The sequence below is a fragment of the Mirounga leonina genome, unplaced genomic scaffold (assembly GCF_011800145.1).
Source record: "Mirounga leonina isolate KUSES-001 unplaced genomic scaffold, KU_Mleo_1.0 Mir_126, whole genome shotgun sequence".
NCBI classification, from domain to species: Eukaryota; Metazoa; Chordata; class Mammalia; order Carnivora; family Phocidae; genus Mirounga; species Mirounga leonina.
Window position 1 is genome coordinate 23,021,365 of NW_023270314.1, and position 19,098 is coordinate 23,040,462.

The following is a 19,098-nucleotide window of genomic DNA, read 5'->3' on the forward strand; positions in this document are numbered from 1 at the left end:
CTGGGGGAGGGGCCCTTTGCTGTGGTTCCCAAATGTCTTTGCCAGAGGGGGAATTGCCCCACCCTTGCTGGTCCGGGCCAAGTAATCTGCTTGGGTTTGCTCTCGGGAGCTTTTGTTCCCTGCAAGCTTTCCCTACACCTTTGGAGGACGAGAGTGAAAATGGCGGCCTCTCAATCTCCAACCCCGGAGGAGCTGAGAACTCAGGGTTCTGCTCCTCAGTGAGCCCCCAGAGAAAAGCAGTCAATCACTCCTGTCTCCCGGCTGCACTCTGTGCTCACCCGGCCTGTGACCGAGTGTTTCTATCTCTGGCACACGACCCCGTGTGGAGTCTCTAAACCCAGCAGATCCCTGTGGTGTGCTCCCGCGCTGCTCCTCCTGGGGGAGGAAGGGGTGTCTCCCTGGATCTGCTGCTTGTTGGGTCCCTGCTGGTTGAGCAGTGGCCTGACTGTGCTGCGGTTCATGGTTTATGGCAACCCCGAGCTGAGAGCCCACTCCTCGGCTCTGTCTCTGCAGCCGGCTTCCCTGCTCTGATATCTGGGAGCTCTGCTGCACTCAGGTGCCCCCAGTCTTTCTGTCACCCCAAAGGTCCTGAGACCACACTGTCCCAGCGAGGGTTTCACCCCCTGCTTAACCACTGGAGCGACATCTGTCAGCGGAGCGGGCTTCTAAAAGTTCCAATTTTGTGTTCCGCTGCTCTATTACTTACCAGTAGCGGCTGACAGAGGCCTCCTCCCCTGCCATCTATCTTCCTGAATATCACCTCGGATTCACTTCTCCGCATGTCCTACCTTCCAGAAAGTTGTCTCTTTTCTGTTCAGAGAGTTGTTGCTATTCTTTTCTTTGATCTCCTGTTGAGTTCGTAGGTGTTCAGAATGGTTTGATCCCTATCTAGCTGAATTCCTGGGATAAGACGACATCCAGGTCTCCTACTCCTCCACCATTTTGCTCCTCCCCCGCCATTTGATTTTTAAAAGGATTATGGCACAGGTGTGCTCTGTGTGGTCATTACATACATGTAATTTTCCCTATTGTTAAAGGAAAAGCATTTTAGAAATATTAGTGTGAACAATAATATGAATTTAAATACTTTTGAAAGCCTCCAAAAACATGACCTCCAACATATATCTGATACATTTCTCACCAACCATCACATTTGCAACAAAAATTTCATTATCACAATAGTTTATAATTGTATTTCAACTTATACTTACTAACAAGGTGAATATTAGAAACCACATCTTCAGAGAAGTTTCTGTCAATCAAGAAAATCAACCTTCCCTTATGCCTTATTTTCCTTCCTTTCTCTCTTTACCTCTCTCTCTGTCTACCTATATACCTATCTATTATATATGCCATATATATAGTATATATTCATTTACTTAACATTTTTTTGGTATACCCTCCTAATTTTTACTTTTGCGTTTCTGCTTACTTGTTACATTCTTACAAAAGCAAACTTATATAATTTCATTTCTTTACAAATTGCCCAATTAAGAATTTAAATTGCTGGGTGCCTGGGTGGCTCAGTTGGTTAAACAACTGCCTTTGGCTCAGGTCATGATCCTGGAGTCCTGGGATCAAGTCCTGCATTGGGCTCCCTGCTCAGCGGGGAGTCTGTTTCTCCCTCTGACCCTCCCCCCTCTCATGCTCTCTCTATCTCATTCTCTCTCTCAAATAAATAAATAAAATCTTTAAAAAAAAGAATTTAAATTGAATAAATTGTCATTTAATTTTCATTTTGTGGTAGTATTATGTTAAATCTGTTTACAAAAATGTAACTCATTCCATGAAAGGACAAAGGTAAGAAGGAGTGCTCATGGACACTCTTGTCTGTCTATGAGAAATAAGAAAAGGTTTTCTATTTTGGACTTACAAACTATGTAGAACTCTTTACATTAACCTATGTGTCAGGCCAAGCTGGAAATCAAGAAACCGAAGTCAAATCCACTTACCTGGTATTGAGTTAGATTCATAACTACTGTCGCAAGACCACCAATTTTCTTAGGGATACGTCGGCATCAAGGGGCTCATTAACTATAGGAACCAGGCTTGGGCACATTTTTTTACATTCTCAGATACCTGCAAGAGTCGTTTTCTTGGATTTGGGTGAGGGAGGTAGAACCTGCTGTGAAAGAGGCACTGGAAAGATAAAGACTGTATGTAGATTTGCTAATAAAGGAAAACTGAGGCATAAGATACTCATGTATCATCATTTCCAAGATACTCTCTGGAGTCTGCCTCTTACACCATTCTAGATTCCGAATTTGTTGTTTTCATGTCAGTAGGAAAGACCATCTTAGAATTAGTTGAAAGAGTCTGAATATAAATATGAAATCTATCAAGATAGTTTAATTTACTTTTATAGACCATTATCATCCCTCTCAAATATGCTTATCAGAAATAGGGAAATCTTCAGTTAACCTAATTTTTTTTAGAACATATTATCAATGGAAGAAAAAGGTAAATTTCATCTTTTCTCTTGCTTGAAACTATTTTTTCTAAAAAACCTAATACAAAATGGATACAACCTCATTCAAATGGCAAAGATAAGTCTGACATCAGATTTTGTCTTAAATTTCTATTTAATTTTTCAACATTTTAATTACATTTTATTGATGAATTCATGGAGACATTTTAATAATGATTTTAATTTAATTTAATTTAATTTAATTTATTTTATTTTATTTTATTTTATTTTATTTTATTTTATTTTATTTTATTTTATTTTTATTTATTTGCGAGAGAGAGAATGAGAGACAGAGAGCATGAGAGGGAAGAGGGTCAGAGGGAGAAGCAGACTCCCTGCCGAGCAGGGAGCCCGATACGGGACTCGATCCCGGGACTCCAGGATCATGACCTGAGCCGAAGGCAGTCGCTTAACCAACTGAGCCACCCAGGCGCCCAATGATTTTAATTTTAAACATGTTTTCTTGGAACGCCTGTGTGGCTCAGTCGGTTAAGGGTCTGCCTTCAGCTCAGGTCATGATTCCAGGGTCCTGGGATAGAGTCCCGCATTGGGCTCCTTGCTCAGCGGGGAGCCTGCTTCTCCCTCTGCCTGCCACTCCCCGTGCTTGTGTTCTCTCTCTCTGACAAATAAATAAATAAAATCTGTAAACATATTTTCTTGGTGACACAGAAGAAGAAATTTGAGAAATATTAATTGATACATATTTTTATTTCACATAAAATACATTCCATATTTGCATGTGGTTTTTAGTAGCTTCTTACAGTATAACAACCTGCATCTTTTCTATGAATGTATAAACTGCTTTGCTTTGATGTGAGAAACAGTGGAGATCATTGACATCTGAGATTTAGTTACACAGGATAAGACTGTTTCCTATATAGAAAACCAGTTAGGACCTGAAGAGGCATCATTGATGATATATATATGTCTATCTGAAAGAATGAATTGAGGTATTTGAAGAATTTACATAAAGAGTTCTTTGTTTTTAGGGGTTTACTTTTTTCATAATCACATTCATTTATTTGAAGAAAAGGCCATTCTCTGGACCATGTTTTTGAAGGCTTGCTTCACCTGCTGGTTTCTTAGTGTATATATGAAAGGATTCAAGAGAGGAGCCACTGAGGTATTGAGCACAGCTACTCCTTTGTTTAAAGTCACCCTTTCCCTTGCAGAAGGCTTAATGTACATGAAAATGCAGCTGCCATAAGAGAGGGAGACCACTATCATGTGGGAGGAACAAGTGGAAAAGGCTTTTTTCCTTCGACTCCGGGAAGAAATTCTCAGAATTGTCTGGATGATGTATGTGTAAGAGAGAATAACTAGTGTTAAGGTGACCATAAGTGTTACCACTGCTAAGAAAAATGCCATGAGTTCTAGGAAGTGAGTGTTTGTGCAAGAAAGCTGTAGAACTGGAGAAGAGTCACAGATAAAATGATCGATTATATTGGAGGCACAGAAATCCAACTGCAGCAGCAGGATTATTGGTGGAAAGATGACCAGGAATCCTGCAAGCCATGAGCTAAAGACAAGAAGGATGCAGACTCTGCTGCTCATGATGGTCATGTAATGTAAAGGTTTGCAGATGGCCACGTAGCGGTCATAGGACATGGCAGCCAGAAGGTAAAATTCTGTCACCCCCAAGAAGATGAAGAAAAATAGCTGAGTCACACAACCGTTGTAGGTAATGGTTCTGTCCCTCGTCATGATAGTGACAAGGAATCTGGGAATGCAGACAGACGTGAATGATATTTCTAGGAATGAGAAGTTTCGAAGGAAGAAATACATTGGAGTCTGCAGGTGGGGATCTGAAAGGGTGAGGGTGATAATAATCAGGTTCCCAGTCACACTGAGCATGTAGGTAACAAGAAGAAATATGAAAAGTACAACCTGCCACTGTGGGTCATTTGTTAATCCAAGAAGAATAAACTCTCTTACTGCTGTGTGATTTCTCATTATTTTCCTTCTTTGTTTTAGCTGAAAAATAGATGAAAAAATAAGAAAGTTATGACACCAGAAAGAAAAACACACACACACACACATAGACACACTTTAAAAAAAATATCATTGCTGCCTTATGTTTTTAGAGAAAAATGATTTTGTGGTATGTAGAAACAAAATACTTATTAAAGCTGACATTTATTATGTAATATATTAATTATTCCTATATTTCTTTCATTGTATTCTCACATATCTCAGTATAAATCCCTGTCTTCTAAATGTTTTGATATGTTCCTGAAAACAAGAAAAAAAAGAGATTAAAACCTCTGAGATGAAAATCTAAAACCCAAGCTTACTCCCAGCATACTGCAAAATTTTGAAGGTATTTTTTTGTTGCTTTCTTCTTCATATATTTTTTAACATTTCTATTTTGAATAAACATTTCTGTTTCCTTCTCCCATTCAACCTTTTACAGTCTACAGAGACCATTTGCCCATCTGGTAGAGTAATGTGTACCTGATAATAGTATGCAGACATATTTATTTATTTATTTAATTCCAATGTCTCTTCCATAATTTTAATTTTAATTACGAATCTGTCATAATGGTCTTTTCTAAGATTGTGAATACATTTTTCTTGGGGCACCTGAGTGACCCAGTAGTTGAGTGTCTGACTCTTGGTTTTGGCTCAGGTCATGGTCTCAGGGTTGTGAAGAATGCTCAGTGAGGTGTCTGTTTAAGACTGTCTTCCTCTCCCTCTGACCTTCCCCTCCCCCATGCTCTCTCTCTAAAATAAATAAACAAATCTTTTTATATATATATATATTCTTCTTAAATATATTTGTATTTACTATCTACCTATCATGAATCTGCTCTCTGATACATAAAGCAATACTTTTTCTTGAGTCCTAATTTTATTTTTGTAAACTGTAAGTGTTCTTACTTAGTTCTAAAATGATTTAGCGCTTTTCCTTAATATTGCCTATTCTTTTCTTGAGGGAGACAAAAGGAATAGTTCAACATTCAAGGTAAGCTTTTGGGAGGCAAAGAGTATTTCTTATTACTCTTCTTTTTAATTTTTGGCTTTAATGCAACTCTTGATGCTTTATAGGATTTGTTTAATTTTTTTCCTGTTTGAAGTTCTTACTTTCCATAAAAGCTTTAGAAGTGCTGTCCTCTAAGATCATTTTAAGAAATGCTTAACTGTCCAGACAGCCTGGCTAAGCCTGTAATGTCTCACTTGTTTTCTACATCTTTCAGAGGTTTCAGAGCTTTCAAAAGGAATAATATTTACTCATAATTAGCTAATTAACTTACTATATTAATGAACTTATTAAATTCTTTACCTACAAAATTGCTGGAAGGGAATTATTCCTACTTTCCATCATCTGTTCTCTTTGTGGTCATAAGATATGCATTTTTTTTGGCTTCTGCCTTTATATGATGGATACTAACCTTCACTCTCTGAAATTCACATTGGGCAAAATTGAAGCATAAAGTAGATCTGCTCAGTGTTAAGACACATGAAATAAATTATTTTAAGTCTTACGCAAAAATGATTACATGTGTCCTAATATTGACTATATTAAAAATAATTATTAAAAGATATTTAGATAAGAACACAAAACCATCATGCGGTCCTAACAATCACAAATATTTATGTTATAATGAACAAAAATGTTGCATGAAACTCTTACTAAATTGTAGCAGTTTAAAAAATGTCTTCATTTATATATTTCATATAAATTGTGTGGCTTAATTTTATTCACATATAGTATTGTGCATAATTGAGATTACTTGCATGAAGCATAAATTTACTCTATTAAAGCAAAATTATATTCCTGAGACTATTAAAGACATACTTACTTTTATGGTATATATGACTGGTTTAGACAATGTCATTTCTAATGGCTTCTTTAATTTGTTTAAACACAAGTGCTTTGAGATTTTTCAAAAGTCTTTGCAATCTTTCTTCTCTGCCATCTTATATTTGTAACCAAATACTCAAAATATTGATAATAAAGAAGAATTCCAGGAGCTCCTCTACAATTTTTCATAAAGGGCATACATCAACCCAAATTTCTCTAAGGATCTGAAGTCCCAAGATATCCTACCTATTCCTACTTGATATTTGAAATGAAATGTTATAGTTGAAATGAAGGCAAATATAATATCTTCCCAAGTTTGGTGGGCAAGATGATATGATCATAGTAATGTTATTCAGGCTAGCCATAATATTATCTGCTCCATTCACAATGGACTCAGGGGGATTATTTGAATGAATAAACAAAATGTACCATGGAGATTGGTGTTCTCAAGACACCAGCATTAAACTGTAGTCCAAATTAGTATACCATTTAGAATAGAATGTTTTGGTGATAGTGACCTGAAATCAGAGCAGAAAAATACATGTGAGGGTTTAAATTTTTATAATAATCCATAACTTTACAAGGAGAAGAAACTTAATGGAGTAAGAGATTAGCAATTTCTCAATGGCAATAGATTTAAGTTGTGAACAGTGGGTTTTTTTCCAATCTTAGGGAAAATATTAAGAATTCACTGTGATGATTTAGATTGGGACTGAGGTCTCTGTCATTCTATACCATAAGAGATGTCAGGCTTGTCTTTAAGGTTTTATATCTTTCCACTGAATGATGACATAGAAAACTTGACCACGATTAGAATCATTACCATTTATTCATTCAATAATTATTTTTTAGATGCTTATTATGTGTTGGGCTCAAGCCTAGGTTCTGAGCACACAGATGCTAAAGACAGCTGTGTGCCTAATTTTCACTTCTTACAGCAAAGGGTGACAATTCTACGTTATTTTAGATATCTCAGATTCCTTTTCTCATGTCCAATACAAGCAATATTTCCCTCATCCCATGCATCATTTTATTCCTCCCTGTATTGATCCGGAAATACATCTATAATATACCATTTACATTCATCATTTGAGACCTATATTTAGTTGCTATTTAATCCCAGAGTTCCATAAGTCATATAAATAGTTTAAATTCAGTGGAAATTGGGATTATTTGATGATCTTAAAATGCGAGGCACTTTCTGAAGAAAGATTTTAAGATATTGTTTTTTTTTGAGATATGAAGTTATTCAAGATATATGACTAAGGAATACTGAGTGCACACTGAAGAAGGTGACTGTTAAAGCAGGGCAGCTATTTTAAACTCAAAGTATATTAACCTATTCATGATAAAAGTCAAGAACTTGAATAATGTGTCATAAATATGCTCATGTTTCATTACAAACATTGTTGCAATAATATTTATATGATGTTTATGTGTGGGCCAAAATATTATTTAAAATTATACATCATGGGTAAACTGTTATTACATCCAGAGACCTGGAAAATTGCTTTAATGTATATGACCTCATCTTCATTTGATTATGTAGGGGTGGAAAGAGAACTTCCTCCTACTCTTTTAGATTCTTGGCTGAGACCACGTGGTAATAAAAGACAGATTGACAGGAGAAAAATAAACAGAAGTTTAATAGTTGTATACCTCCTGTACACATGGGAGAGATCCAGGAAAACTGAGTAACACCCCAAAATGGCCTAAGGCCACCACCTTAAATAATATCTTCAGCTAAAGCCAAAGGAAGATGTTGTAGGGTGAGATAGCTAGTTATAGGAAGTTATCAGACAAAGCACAGTGAATGAGGGTATGGTTGTTATGCAGATGAGTCCCCGCCTTCTCCTTTAAGAGTTTCTGAAATTTGATCATCCTCCACTTCCCAGAACAGAGAATGAGACACCCTTACAAATGGAGCTTCCTTATATAAATTGTCTAAAAAAAGGAACTTCTCAGTTTTCAGAGCTTTTCCTTTGTTATTTTTAAAGAATAACCAGCTTAAAATAACCCTATGCCAAAAAGGCATATTTTGGGGTGTTATTCTGCTCCTCTTCAGTTACCTCTGCAAAGACCCTGTTTCCAAATAAGGTCATGTCTATAGATTCCAGGTAGACATGAATCTTGAGGGGCACTATGCACTTTGCATAGTGCAAAGCAGTACAGTACCCAGATACTTCTTTTTTTTTTTAAGATTTTATTTTTTTATTTCAGAGAAAGGGAGAGTACAAGCTGGGGGTAGGGCAGAGGGAGAGAGGGAAGTAGGCTCCCCGCTGAGCAAGGATCCCAGTGCAGGGCTCAATCCCATGACCCTGAGATCACGACCTGAGCTGAAGGCAGAGGCTTAGCCAACTGAGCCACCCAGGTGCCCCCAAACTGATACTTCTAGTAACAATTTTAAACAATAACATATCTCCAGTGAGCATAGCAACTTACTTACTTTCAAACTTTTTAGCAGAATCTGCTTTTATATAATTATTTTCAATACTAGATTATAGGAACATGTGTAAAGATTGACAGAATATAAGTAATAAATCTGTTAAATTAAGAATAACCATATAAATAAAAAAATAATCTTTTATGCATTAAAGAAAAATCCATCAAATATTGAACATTGTGTTAAGCCTATGGTACACCATATCAGTTTACTCATGTTAAGACTTGTTTGTATTTTAGCTTAAATTCACACCTGAGACCATATTTTCCCCCCCAGTGATTGAAGTGGTACTATTCATCAGTTAGTTATCCAGTATGCACAGTTAAAAAAATATGACTATCTAGTATTTGCTTTCACTTTATAAAGTTGAGAAAATGAAATAAAAAAATGAATAAATGAAAATGAATAAAACGAATATATATAAAATTATAAATAAGCAAAAGACAGATGAAAAAAGGTGAGTCAAATTTATAGATGGCATATTAATAAACTCCTTTCTGCTTGTGTGGCTCACCTAGTTCATTTTATCTTCTGTTGTAAACAAAGCAATGCTTCTTAGCACATCCTAAGGGTTTCTCCATAAATCAGAAAAAAAAGGATATCTTAAATGATATTCCTAATTTTACATTATATAGTGATCTTGCTACAGAATTATTATTGTGGTTTTGTTACTTGAAACTGGGTTTACTTCTTGGTGGATGTTGAGCCAAAAAAACACAAGCAAGTTAAAGAATATGAAAGAAAGGGCTTTACTTGGAATCAGTAAAGGGAACACCTGGGGTATTTCCTAAAGCAGTGACTCCTTCAACAACAAACTGGGGAAGTTTTAAACTAAGGGTGTATACATATTTATCCAGGGGCTTGCACAATGGGAAATTCAGCATGGAATTGGGGCAAAAGTCATCTTAAAGTGACTTTGTTGATTGAAATCCCAAGGACTGGCAATGGTCAGCATCGTTGTTTCTCTGGCTTTAGTTGGTCTGATATCTGAGTGCTCAAAGGGGTTTAAATCCTGCAAAGATAACTCAAGAATATGCATCAGGTCAATCTTTGAAAATCATGGAAAACATGAGCCAACAGCACTAGCTCTGTAGAGTTTAACATTTCCTAACAATGGGTAAGGACCATAAATTTCTTTGGCTGTCAGCCTTCCAACAATACTGTCATTAAGCCTTTTTTTTTTTTAATCTATTTCATCTCATGAATCTACAAATGTACCTGCTTTCCATCTTTTCCATAGCTCCATCATGCAGTAAAGATGCTACCTTAGCACTTTCAGGAGAGGCCTCACAAACAGAGCAACAGACTTTTTCTTCCTTTTTCTTAATGTACTATGTTGTTGATTTGTTAATATCAAGCCAACAGCCTATAACTCATGCGTGGCCCAAACTTGCCCAACAGGTATTTTCTCTATAAGTCACATCACAGCATTCCTGCTCTCAGGACACTTAGTGCTTTAGTACTGTGCTTGGGGGGCCATTAGAAGCAGTGAAATTACTAATTAAAACAAAAAAATGCGGCATTATATAGGCCATGAAAAGGACTTTGATTAAGGTATGAGAGCTGAAACAAGCAGGCAGAGCATCACCTTGTTTAACTCAAACTCTTTGCTGCTCTGCCCATGTCCTGGACTGGCTGCAAAAGTGCCCCCTGGATTGATTTCAGGGTTAAAAATACATGCTAGAGAGTAGGCAAATGTGCAAATAAGGACTCCATGAATAATGAAGAATAACTTTATATAAAATGAACATTAGTTCACACTTTCAATTTCAGTCCTCCAGTCCAGAGTTCATTTTTGTAAAATGGTGAGATTGATTTGTCACAGAATGTGTTCCTTTTGAGTTCCACCAACATCCTGGATGATTATTTGTAATTTGCATTTAGAAAACTCACATACTATGGGTTGTTTACTGTTATATGGGTGTTTATATTGCATGGAGTCTTGTGTCCACCCCATAGAAATACATAGTAAGGGTACATCATCTCATAAAACCCCTCATGTTGCCCCTTGCTTGTCAACCCTTTGTCTCTCTCAACCCTGGCAACGACTGATGTATTTTCTGTCCTGATATATTTGCCATTCCAGAACATCACACAAATAGAACCATATAATGTGCAACTTTTGGATTGGGATTCTTTCACTTAGTAAAATGAAGTTATGTTTCACCCATGTTGATTGGTAAATGAGTATGTGGTTCCTGTCTAGTCTAAGTGGTGTTCCTTTAGGTGCCTACACCACAGTTAGTGTATTCATTCACATACTGAAGAACATGTGGGTGGTCTCCAATTTATGATAATAATGAATAAAGATGTTTTGTGTGGAGAGATTTCACTTCACTTGAGTAAAATAATTAGAAGAGGGATAGATTTTCAAAAATGATATGTTTTACATAAGTGACTACTAAACTGCTTTCTAAAGTGGCTGCAGCATTTTGTATCACATTAGCAATTTGTGAAAGTTTCTGTAGTTTTGCCTCAAATACTTGATATTGTCTTTTAAAAAATTATTTTATTCATTCTGATAGATATATAACAGTATCCCATTGGGGTTTTATTCATTCATTCATTCATTCATTCATTCACTCATTCATTTATTTATTTTAGTCATCTCTACACCCAATGTGGGGATCAAACTTAGACCCTGTGATCAAAAGTCCCATGCTGTACAAACTGAGCCAGGCAGGTGTCCATTGGGTTTTTAATTAATTTTTCTGATGACCAGTGATATTAAGCATCCTTGACTATGCTTACTTGACATTTGTATATTAACTTTGATAACATTTGTGTTCAGGTATTTATCCAACGTTTAAATTTTGTTTTCTTATTGTATTTTGGGACTTCTTTATATACTCTCAATACATATCCTTTATCTATTACATATTCTGCATACATATATATATATTTTTTTCTTCGGTCAGCACTATTGGCTATCGGTATGGTGACCTAAACCTCATTTCTGAGAAATCAAAATGTTTGCCTACATGAATGCTTGCTGTATCTCTCACGTATGTTCCATTTTAATTTACCACTTAAATGGTGATGCTAGTCAGATCCCTGGGGATACTTGGCACCTAGACATTTCCCACAAACCCCAGTTACTGGGTTAATACTTATATTTCTCATGAGTGATCAAAATTTATCATCATAGCTATTTTGTGTTTGTCATTTCTGGATGATACAGGACCTAGTAAGATATATCAGTGTCGTCGCCTCACTTCTTTTACTTTCGAATGAGTTCCATTTCAGAACCAGTTTTATTTAGGTCATTGTGACTCAGGATAAAATAATTAGTACCCTGCAGATGGTATTGTGGGAAGAAGCCTTGTGGGAAGCAAAGGCAAATACGTATTCAGAAAAAGTTTTTCTTCCAGTGCGTACAAATTGTAGCCCCCTCAATGAAGAAAGGGATGTAAACTTATCAATTTTCTGTCAGGTAGCTGGTTGTTTCCTCTAGCATATGAGCAATATCAAAAGTGCAACATGATCTTGGGTACTAGCAAGTTTGACATCCAGGTAACTTATACATAAATTTAATCATTGCCTTCATGGCCATATTTTTCATTAACTTAGTAATCAAATATTGAAGTAAATGGTTCAGGAAAAGTGAATGGCTTTCATAAAATGGATCATCTTATCCTCTTGATTATTATAAATTTCTTTTTCAGATGAATATTTGTTGAACTGTCACATGGCACACAAACACCTAAATATTCTGGTTCCATTATGAGAGTCTCATTCAAGTACCAATTTCTTAACTCTCTTTGTTATTGATACTCCAATATTTCTTTCTAAGCCTCTTGCTACCCAACATATCATTAACTAATGTTCATGAAACAGTATAAAATCTTACATCTGACTAGCTGTAAGCTTCTTGGAAATGATTCTACTGGAAAAAACATTCTATCCTAACTATGATTTAGGGCCATTCCTGAATGGGACTCAGTAGATTATTTATTGCAATTATATTATATGATGCAGAATTATCTGTCAACCAAGTTCAGTTTTTTTCTTCCTCTGATAACTAGCCATTGTAAATTAACCATGAATTTCATTGCATGTATGTTGTGAACCTGCAGGGTCTTTCTTAACTTGTAACAGAACACTTTCTACTTCACAAAAGATGCTTTCTGGAAATTCATTCAAATCTGCATTGGATGAAAGTTCATGATTAATCATGATAATTCAAGTCAGGCTTTCATAATAAGACATTATGATTATTGTGGTTGCTGCTGTTGTTGTTATTGAATAAGAATTACCTCAGTGGGCTGGCCATTTATTTCTGTCCTAGACTTTCATGATGAATTTCCTATAGCAAGGTCAATTTTTGTCAATTATCATTTTTATTACCAATCTAGACATGCTTGGATGTTGTATAATAACTTGCTTTCATCATTTGAAGACTTAAGGGAGACATTAGTGGGGATGCTTAATGGATCTTTCATTAACAGTACCTCCCACTTTAGTCATTATCCCCTCTCCCATTTTTCCTTGTTTTTTTAAAAGATCTTATTTATTTTAGAGAGGAAGAGAGAGAGAGCACTAGCAGGGGAGGGGTAGAGGGAGAGGAAAAGAATCCTCAAGCAGATTCCCCGCTGAGTGTGGAGCCTGACAGGGGGCTTGATCTCACAACCCTGAGATCATGACCAGAGCTGAAATCAAGATTCAAATGCTCAACTGACTGAGCCACCCAGGTGTTCCTTTCCTCAGTTTTTTAAAAAAGAAAAAGTCATTGTATTTGTTTCAACTCTTGGTGTCTTAGGGAATAGAGTTTGGAGGCCAATGAATAGCTTAAACATGCTGAATGTTTTCCAAACTATCTATATCATCAGTCTATTGTTTGTAAACTTTATATTAAGGAATTTATGGCATTTCAACTTCTTTGTTATAAGTTAACTTGGAATCATCAGTTCAGTAATCACCTGAGAATCCATTGGAACTTCTATCTATTCAAGGTGGCTTAGCAAACCCAGAATTTCTTTTTTTTTTTTAATTTTTATTTTATTTATGTGTTTTTTATTATTTTTATTTATTTTTTATTATGTTATGTTAATCAGCATACATTACATCATTAGTTTTTGATGTAGTGTTCCCTGATTCATTGTTTGCATATAACACCCAGTGCTCCATGCAGTACATACCCTCTTTAATACCCATCACCAAGCTAACCCATCCCCCCATGCTCCTCCCCTCTAGAACCCTCAGTTTGTTTCTCAGAGTCCACAGTCTCTCATGGTTCGTCTCCCCCTCTGATTTCCCCCTCTTCATTTTCCCCTTCCTACTATCTTCTTCTTCTTCTTTTTTTAACATATAATGTATTATTTCAAACCCAGATTTTCTGAGAGATGCACTCAATTCAATAAATTCAGCATAATGTAAAATTGTTTCTTCTCTCTTGGACGTGTGCCATAAGAATCCATCCAAACATAGGTTCCCATATTTATGTTAAGATAAATTATCAAAAACAGGTAAAATTTTTCAATGTAATCCTGCCTTTTCCTGAGTTTGTACTTGCTTACCATCTCCTGGTAAGGCTAGATTCTGATACAGAATACAGGTCAGGAAATAGTCTAGGAATGGTGACTGTACAAATAAGGAAAAATTTAAAGCTAATTCCTTCATGCATGGTAACTATAGAGGTTCTAAAAGATACATGGTCAGTTTCATGAATCAGAGCAAGATAAAGATGGTTCCTTCTGTTGACAAGGGAGTCTACGTGGTGCTTTCACATTCAGGTACTCTGAGTCTTCTGAATCTACAGAGATGCCTCCATTCTTATGATCAGTTTCCATTTTTTCCCAATCAGTGTCCTAGCATTCACATAAGACATGTGAAGAGGTTGTGAATTAAATCAGCTTGATAATTAAGGAACCTGTAGGATAAGGATCTAATATTGGCTATTTCATCTCTTCAGTTATGACATAATTGAAACTTTAAAGTTACATTTTCTTTTTTTAAGCTGTCTAAAGCATTTGGAAGCAGCCAGCTCCTACATAAGCCTTGTATTCATTGTTCAGTTTTATTCAGCCTTGCTTTTAGTAGGCATTTAATTCTAGATGAACTCTGCCTTATAAATGTGTCCATGTAGACTACCAGTGTTTCATTGTCTAATGGAATCGTTGCTGATTTCAGACCAAACCAGACTCCTTTGAGAGTCTGTTACCGGGATATGCTCTACATTTCAACTGCAGTTGCAGAGAGCAGGATTTATGGTAGCTAATAAAAAAAAAATCTATTTAGTATTAAGTAATTGTTGGTTTAAGGAATTATCAAGAGAGCTGAAGGGAGGTTTTTTTTTTTTAAAAGATTTTATTTATTTATTTGTCTGAGAGAGAGAGAGTGCTCAAGCAGGGGAAGCAGCAGGCAGAGGGGGAAGCAGGTTCCCCCCTGAGCAAGGAGCATGATGCAGAACTTGATCCCAGGACCATGGGATAATGACCTGAGCCAAAAGCAGATGTTTAACTGACTGAGCCACCCAGGCATCCCTGAAGGCAGATTTTAGGATGAGCTTCCTGGAATGATCTCAAAGCTGCTTCACAAAATTAAATCCCCATAGAACTCCTCCTCAGGAATCTAGTGCTGTTGCTACAAAATTTAGGGTCATTTGAATCTGCTATGATTTATACCAGCAATAAAGATGCTTAACTATAACAGTGTTTAAGGTTTGTATCTTTTAATTGAATGTATCTGATTGGCAGAACTGAAACTACGTTTAGAATCCTAGCTTCAAGGACAACTGAAAATGTAGCCTGCGAAGCCCTTGCATATAGACAGACATATTTGATGGAACTTGGAAGATGCAAAATGTGTAAGTTCATAATAAAACACCAGTAATGATATGCAAAAGAAGTCTAAATTACTCACATCAATAAATCAAATGAACATTATTGTCATCCCCAATTTACAGATGGAGTACCACATAATGTACCCTACAAGGACAGTTGTCCTATAGACACTGTTGTGGTGCATAAAGCCAAATTATTTTTGAGTAAATTGCGTGTGGCTGGCTGTATGATATTTAATTAAAAATGACATTATTTAAGATAATAGTAATAGTTTTAATTTATTAAGCCCTGGAAGGTACCAGGCAGGTACCAGGCATGTTTGTTAGCCTTGTCTAAATAATATTTACAAATACCCTCTGAGGAAATTCCTATTATTGTCCTTAATTTTTATGTCAGGAAGTGACTCATTGAGAGTTTAGCTAATTTTTCCAAGGTTGCACAAATGGGGATTTAGTAGAGTGAACAATGGAGTATATGAGCTGCTACAGAGACCTGAAGGGATCCGTGTCAAGAAAGCCATTAATATGTGTTAAGTAAATAATACTGTTGAGCACCATTATGATTTTTTACTATTGTCTATATGAAAACATCTCTAGTTAAGAAAACATTAAAAGTGTGATACCCATGGGAGTCTAATCATAGGGTTCCATCTGGTACCTTACTGATTAAAAGATAGAATTTTGCCCTATATGTGTCCACAGTGGAGATCCTGGGAGGTAGACCTAAAAAGAAAAGAGAGTTTCTGTCTGTTGAGTAAGGAGTTTGAGAGGTGCTGCTATTGTTGAAGGGGGTATAGCGATTTCTGTCCATGGTTCTGAAAAACAAAGCGTCCTAGAAAACCCAGTCATAGAAAATTATTCAAACGAGATATCAGAGCAGAGCAATGATAATTTCAAGGCAGGAGATATTAATAGTTTAGATAGGAATAGGCTTTTTGAGACCTCCATCCTTTTGTTGATTAATTTAACAAATATTTTTGTAAATGACTGCACTATAAGAAGCCCTTTGGTAGACAATAATGAACAAAGTATTCCCTTTGCTAGCAAAATGCTCATAATCTGTTAATATAGTCAAGAAAGATGACATTCCAGTATATTGTGATAACTTCTAATCACATTGATAAGCATACTGTACCATGAGGCTCATGTGATCCTATATGACTGTAAATTATAGCAAAACACATCCAATTACATAGATGGAGCAAAAAAGGGCAATGTGAGTTTGAGGACTTTAGCATTGGAGATCTACTATCAGAGACAGAGGTAGGGCCTGATGAACACCAAAGAGCTCTGTTTAAGAATACAAAGGCTTACTGTGACTCAAATCAGAAATGACTAAATATTATCTATCAGTGAGAGAATCAATTGCCAATCCCATATTCTATGGTTATGGCTGCGGTTATTGTTGCTGTGGATAACTCAGTGCTCAATCCAGAAATGACAGAGACTCTTGCCAATGAGAGATGATATTATCATACAGCTATATGTTATATCTGAGATAACCAGTGGAAGAGTTTGGGATTCTGAGTTTCTCTAGTGAAAGTAATTTTCTGCATTTAAGTTTGAGATTTAAGTTTAATTCCAAAGGAATAGTTGTCTTCTGAATTTTTAATTTTCTGAGATATGTTATTTTGGAGAGAAATCCCCGTAAGCCAAGCCTGGCATTTTAGATGGGCTTATTTCATACTCTTGTGAAAAAAGTAATTTTTTGAAAGAAATAACATCCTATTCTGAAATGCTAAGATTTCCTTATATGTGCTTATATTGCAGCATTTCTCACCTCCCCCAGTAATTGGTACAGTGGCTTCTTTGGGGGGCATAGTTTTGATCTGAATCACTGTTCCAATGTATATTGGCCATATATACATTATTTGTTTCCTATGAATATCTGTCTCATTCTTTAAAAGGAGGAGAAAAGCATACCCACTTAAATGGATTGTTAATATCTTAGGGGCATAAGTGAAATGTTTAACACATGCACAAAACACACACACACACACACAAAATTACACCAAAAAAAATGTTTAACACAGTTTAAATCATATAATATTGCTCTTTTATCTGGTTATTGAGGCATTGCTCTTTTATCTGGTTATTGAGCATGAGGCACCATGAGCAGCAAAATCTTCAAGTGACACCCTGTCCTGGTAGTGTGGGAGGTCCTGATCGGGAACCAGTGCCAGTGTCAGAAGTTTTTGGAGACGGTGGAGCTGCAGATCAGCTTGAAGAACTATGACCCTTAGAAGAACAAATGCTTTTCAGGCACCATCAGGCTTAAGTCCACTCCCTGCCCCAAGTTTTCGGGGACAAGCAGCACTGTGATGAGGCCAAGATTGTGGATATTCCCCACATGGACACTGACACACTGAAGAAAACTCAACAAGAATAAAAAATTAGTCAAGAAGCTGGCCAAGAAGTGTGGTGCCTTTTTGGCTTCAGAATCTCTGATCAAGCAGATCCCACAAGTTTTGGGTCCAGGCCTGAATAAGGCTGGCAAGTTCCTTTCCATGCTGACCCACAATGAGGACATGGGGGCCAAAGTGGATGAAGTGAAATCCACGATCCAATTGCAAATGAAGAAGGTGCTCTGTCTGGCAGTGGCCGTTGGCCAGATGAAGGTTAAGACACTTAATATATATGTGATAATTAAAAAGATGATGAGCTTGTGTACAACATCCTCTTAGCTGTCAATTTCCAGGTGGTGTTGTTCAAGGAGAATTGGCAGGAGGAGGTCTGGGCTTTATACATCAAAAGCCTTGTGGGCAAGCCCCAGCACCTGTATTAAGGCACACCTTGATAAAACCTGGGGCTACCATTAAAAAAATATATAATATTCACATGAGGAACATGAGTATTGGTTTTATAGCATAATTTTTTCTGGGCATAATAAATTGAATCAATAAAATTGGCTTTTCATGGAAAGCATAAAAGAGAAGTAATGGCTACTTGTTTTCCGTTTCTATCCACAGGTTTCACCATTCACTTCTCTCACTTTTATTTTTTATTTTTTATTTAAAGATTTTATTTATTTATTTGACAGAGAGAGAGATAGCGAGAGCAGGAACACAAGCAGGGGGAGTAGGAGAGGGAGAAGCAGGCTTCCTGCCGGACAGGGAGCCCGATGTGGGACTTGATCCCAGGACCCTGGGATCATGACCTGAGCTGAAGGCAGACGCTTAACGACTGAGCCACCCAGGTGCCCACTTCTCTCACTTTTACAACTGTGTTATTTGCAATCATTAATCTCTTTGCCCAGAATATCCATTTAATTATATTTCTTCTTTTTACGTGGGATTCTTACTGCATTACTGCAAATGTTGTGAGCAATCCCAGATTTTATATTCATATGGCCCTGGGTATATGTTTTTATAAAAGATTAATTCCATATCTAAATGACTACCTTTTTAATCTGTTGCTTGAAATCTTATAAGGTGGAGATGGTCTATTCTATTATTCAAATGGCTAGCACATGCCTGCAATGTAGATGCTTTGAAAGTCTTTTTAGAAATAACATTTGAATGATTTTCACTATAAAAATTAGGAAGAAATTATATTTGTGAGTTTCCTATTCTGCTTCTAGTAAGCAGTTAATATCCACATAT

The 19,098-nt window shown here is 36.4% G+C and overlaps 1 protein-coding gene and 1 pseudogene across 1 annotated transcript; one reads left to right on the forward strand and one right to left on the reverse strand.

Annotated features, from left to right (window-relative positions):
• Nucleotides 1–3,481: 3,481 nt before the first annotated feature.
• LOC118008444 (olfactory receptor 6C75) lies at nt 3,482–4,420 on the reverse strand. The gene has a single exon (XM_035001987.1). It carries the CDS (start codon nt 4,418–4,420, stop codon nt 3,482–3,484), a length of 939 nt encoding a protein of 312 aa, XP_034857878.1.
• A 9,978-nt stretch (nt 4,421–14,398) lies between these two features.
• Nucleotides 14,399–18,281, forward strand: LOC118008992 (annotated as a pseudogene).
• Nucleotides 18,282–19,098: the final 817 nt, after the last annotated feature.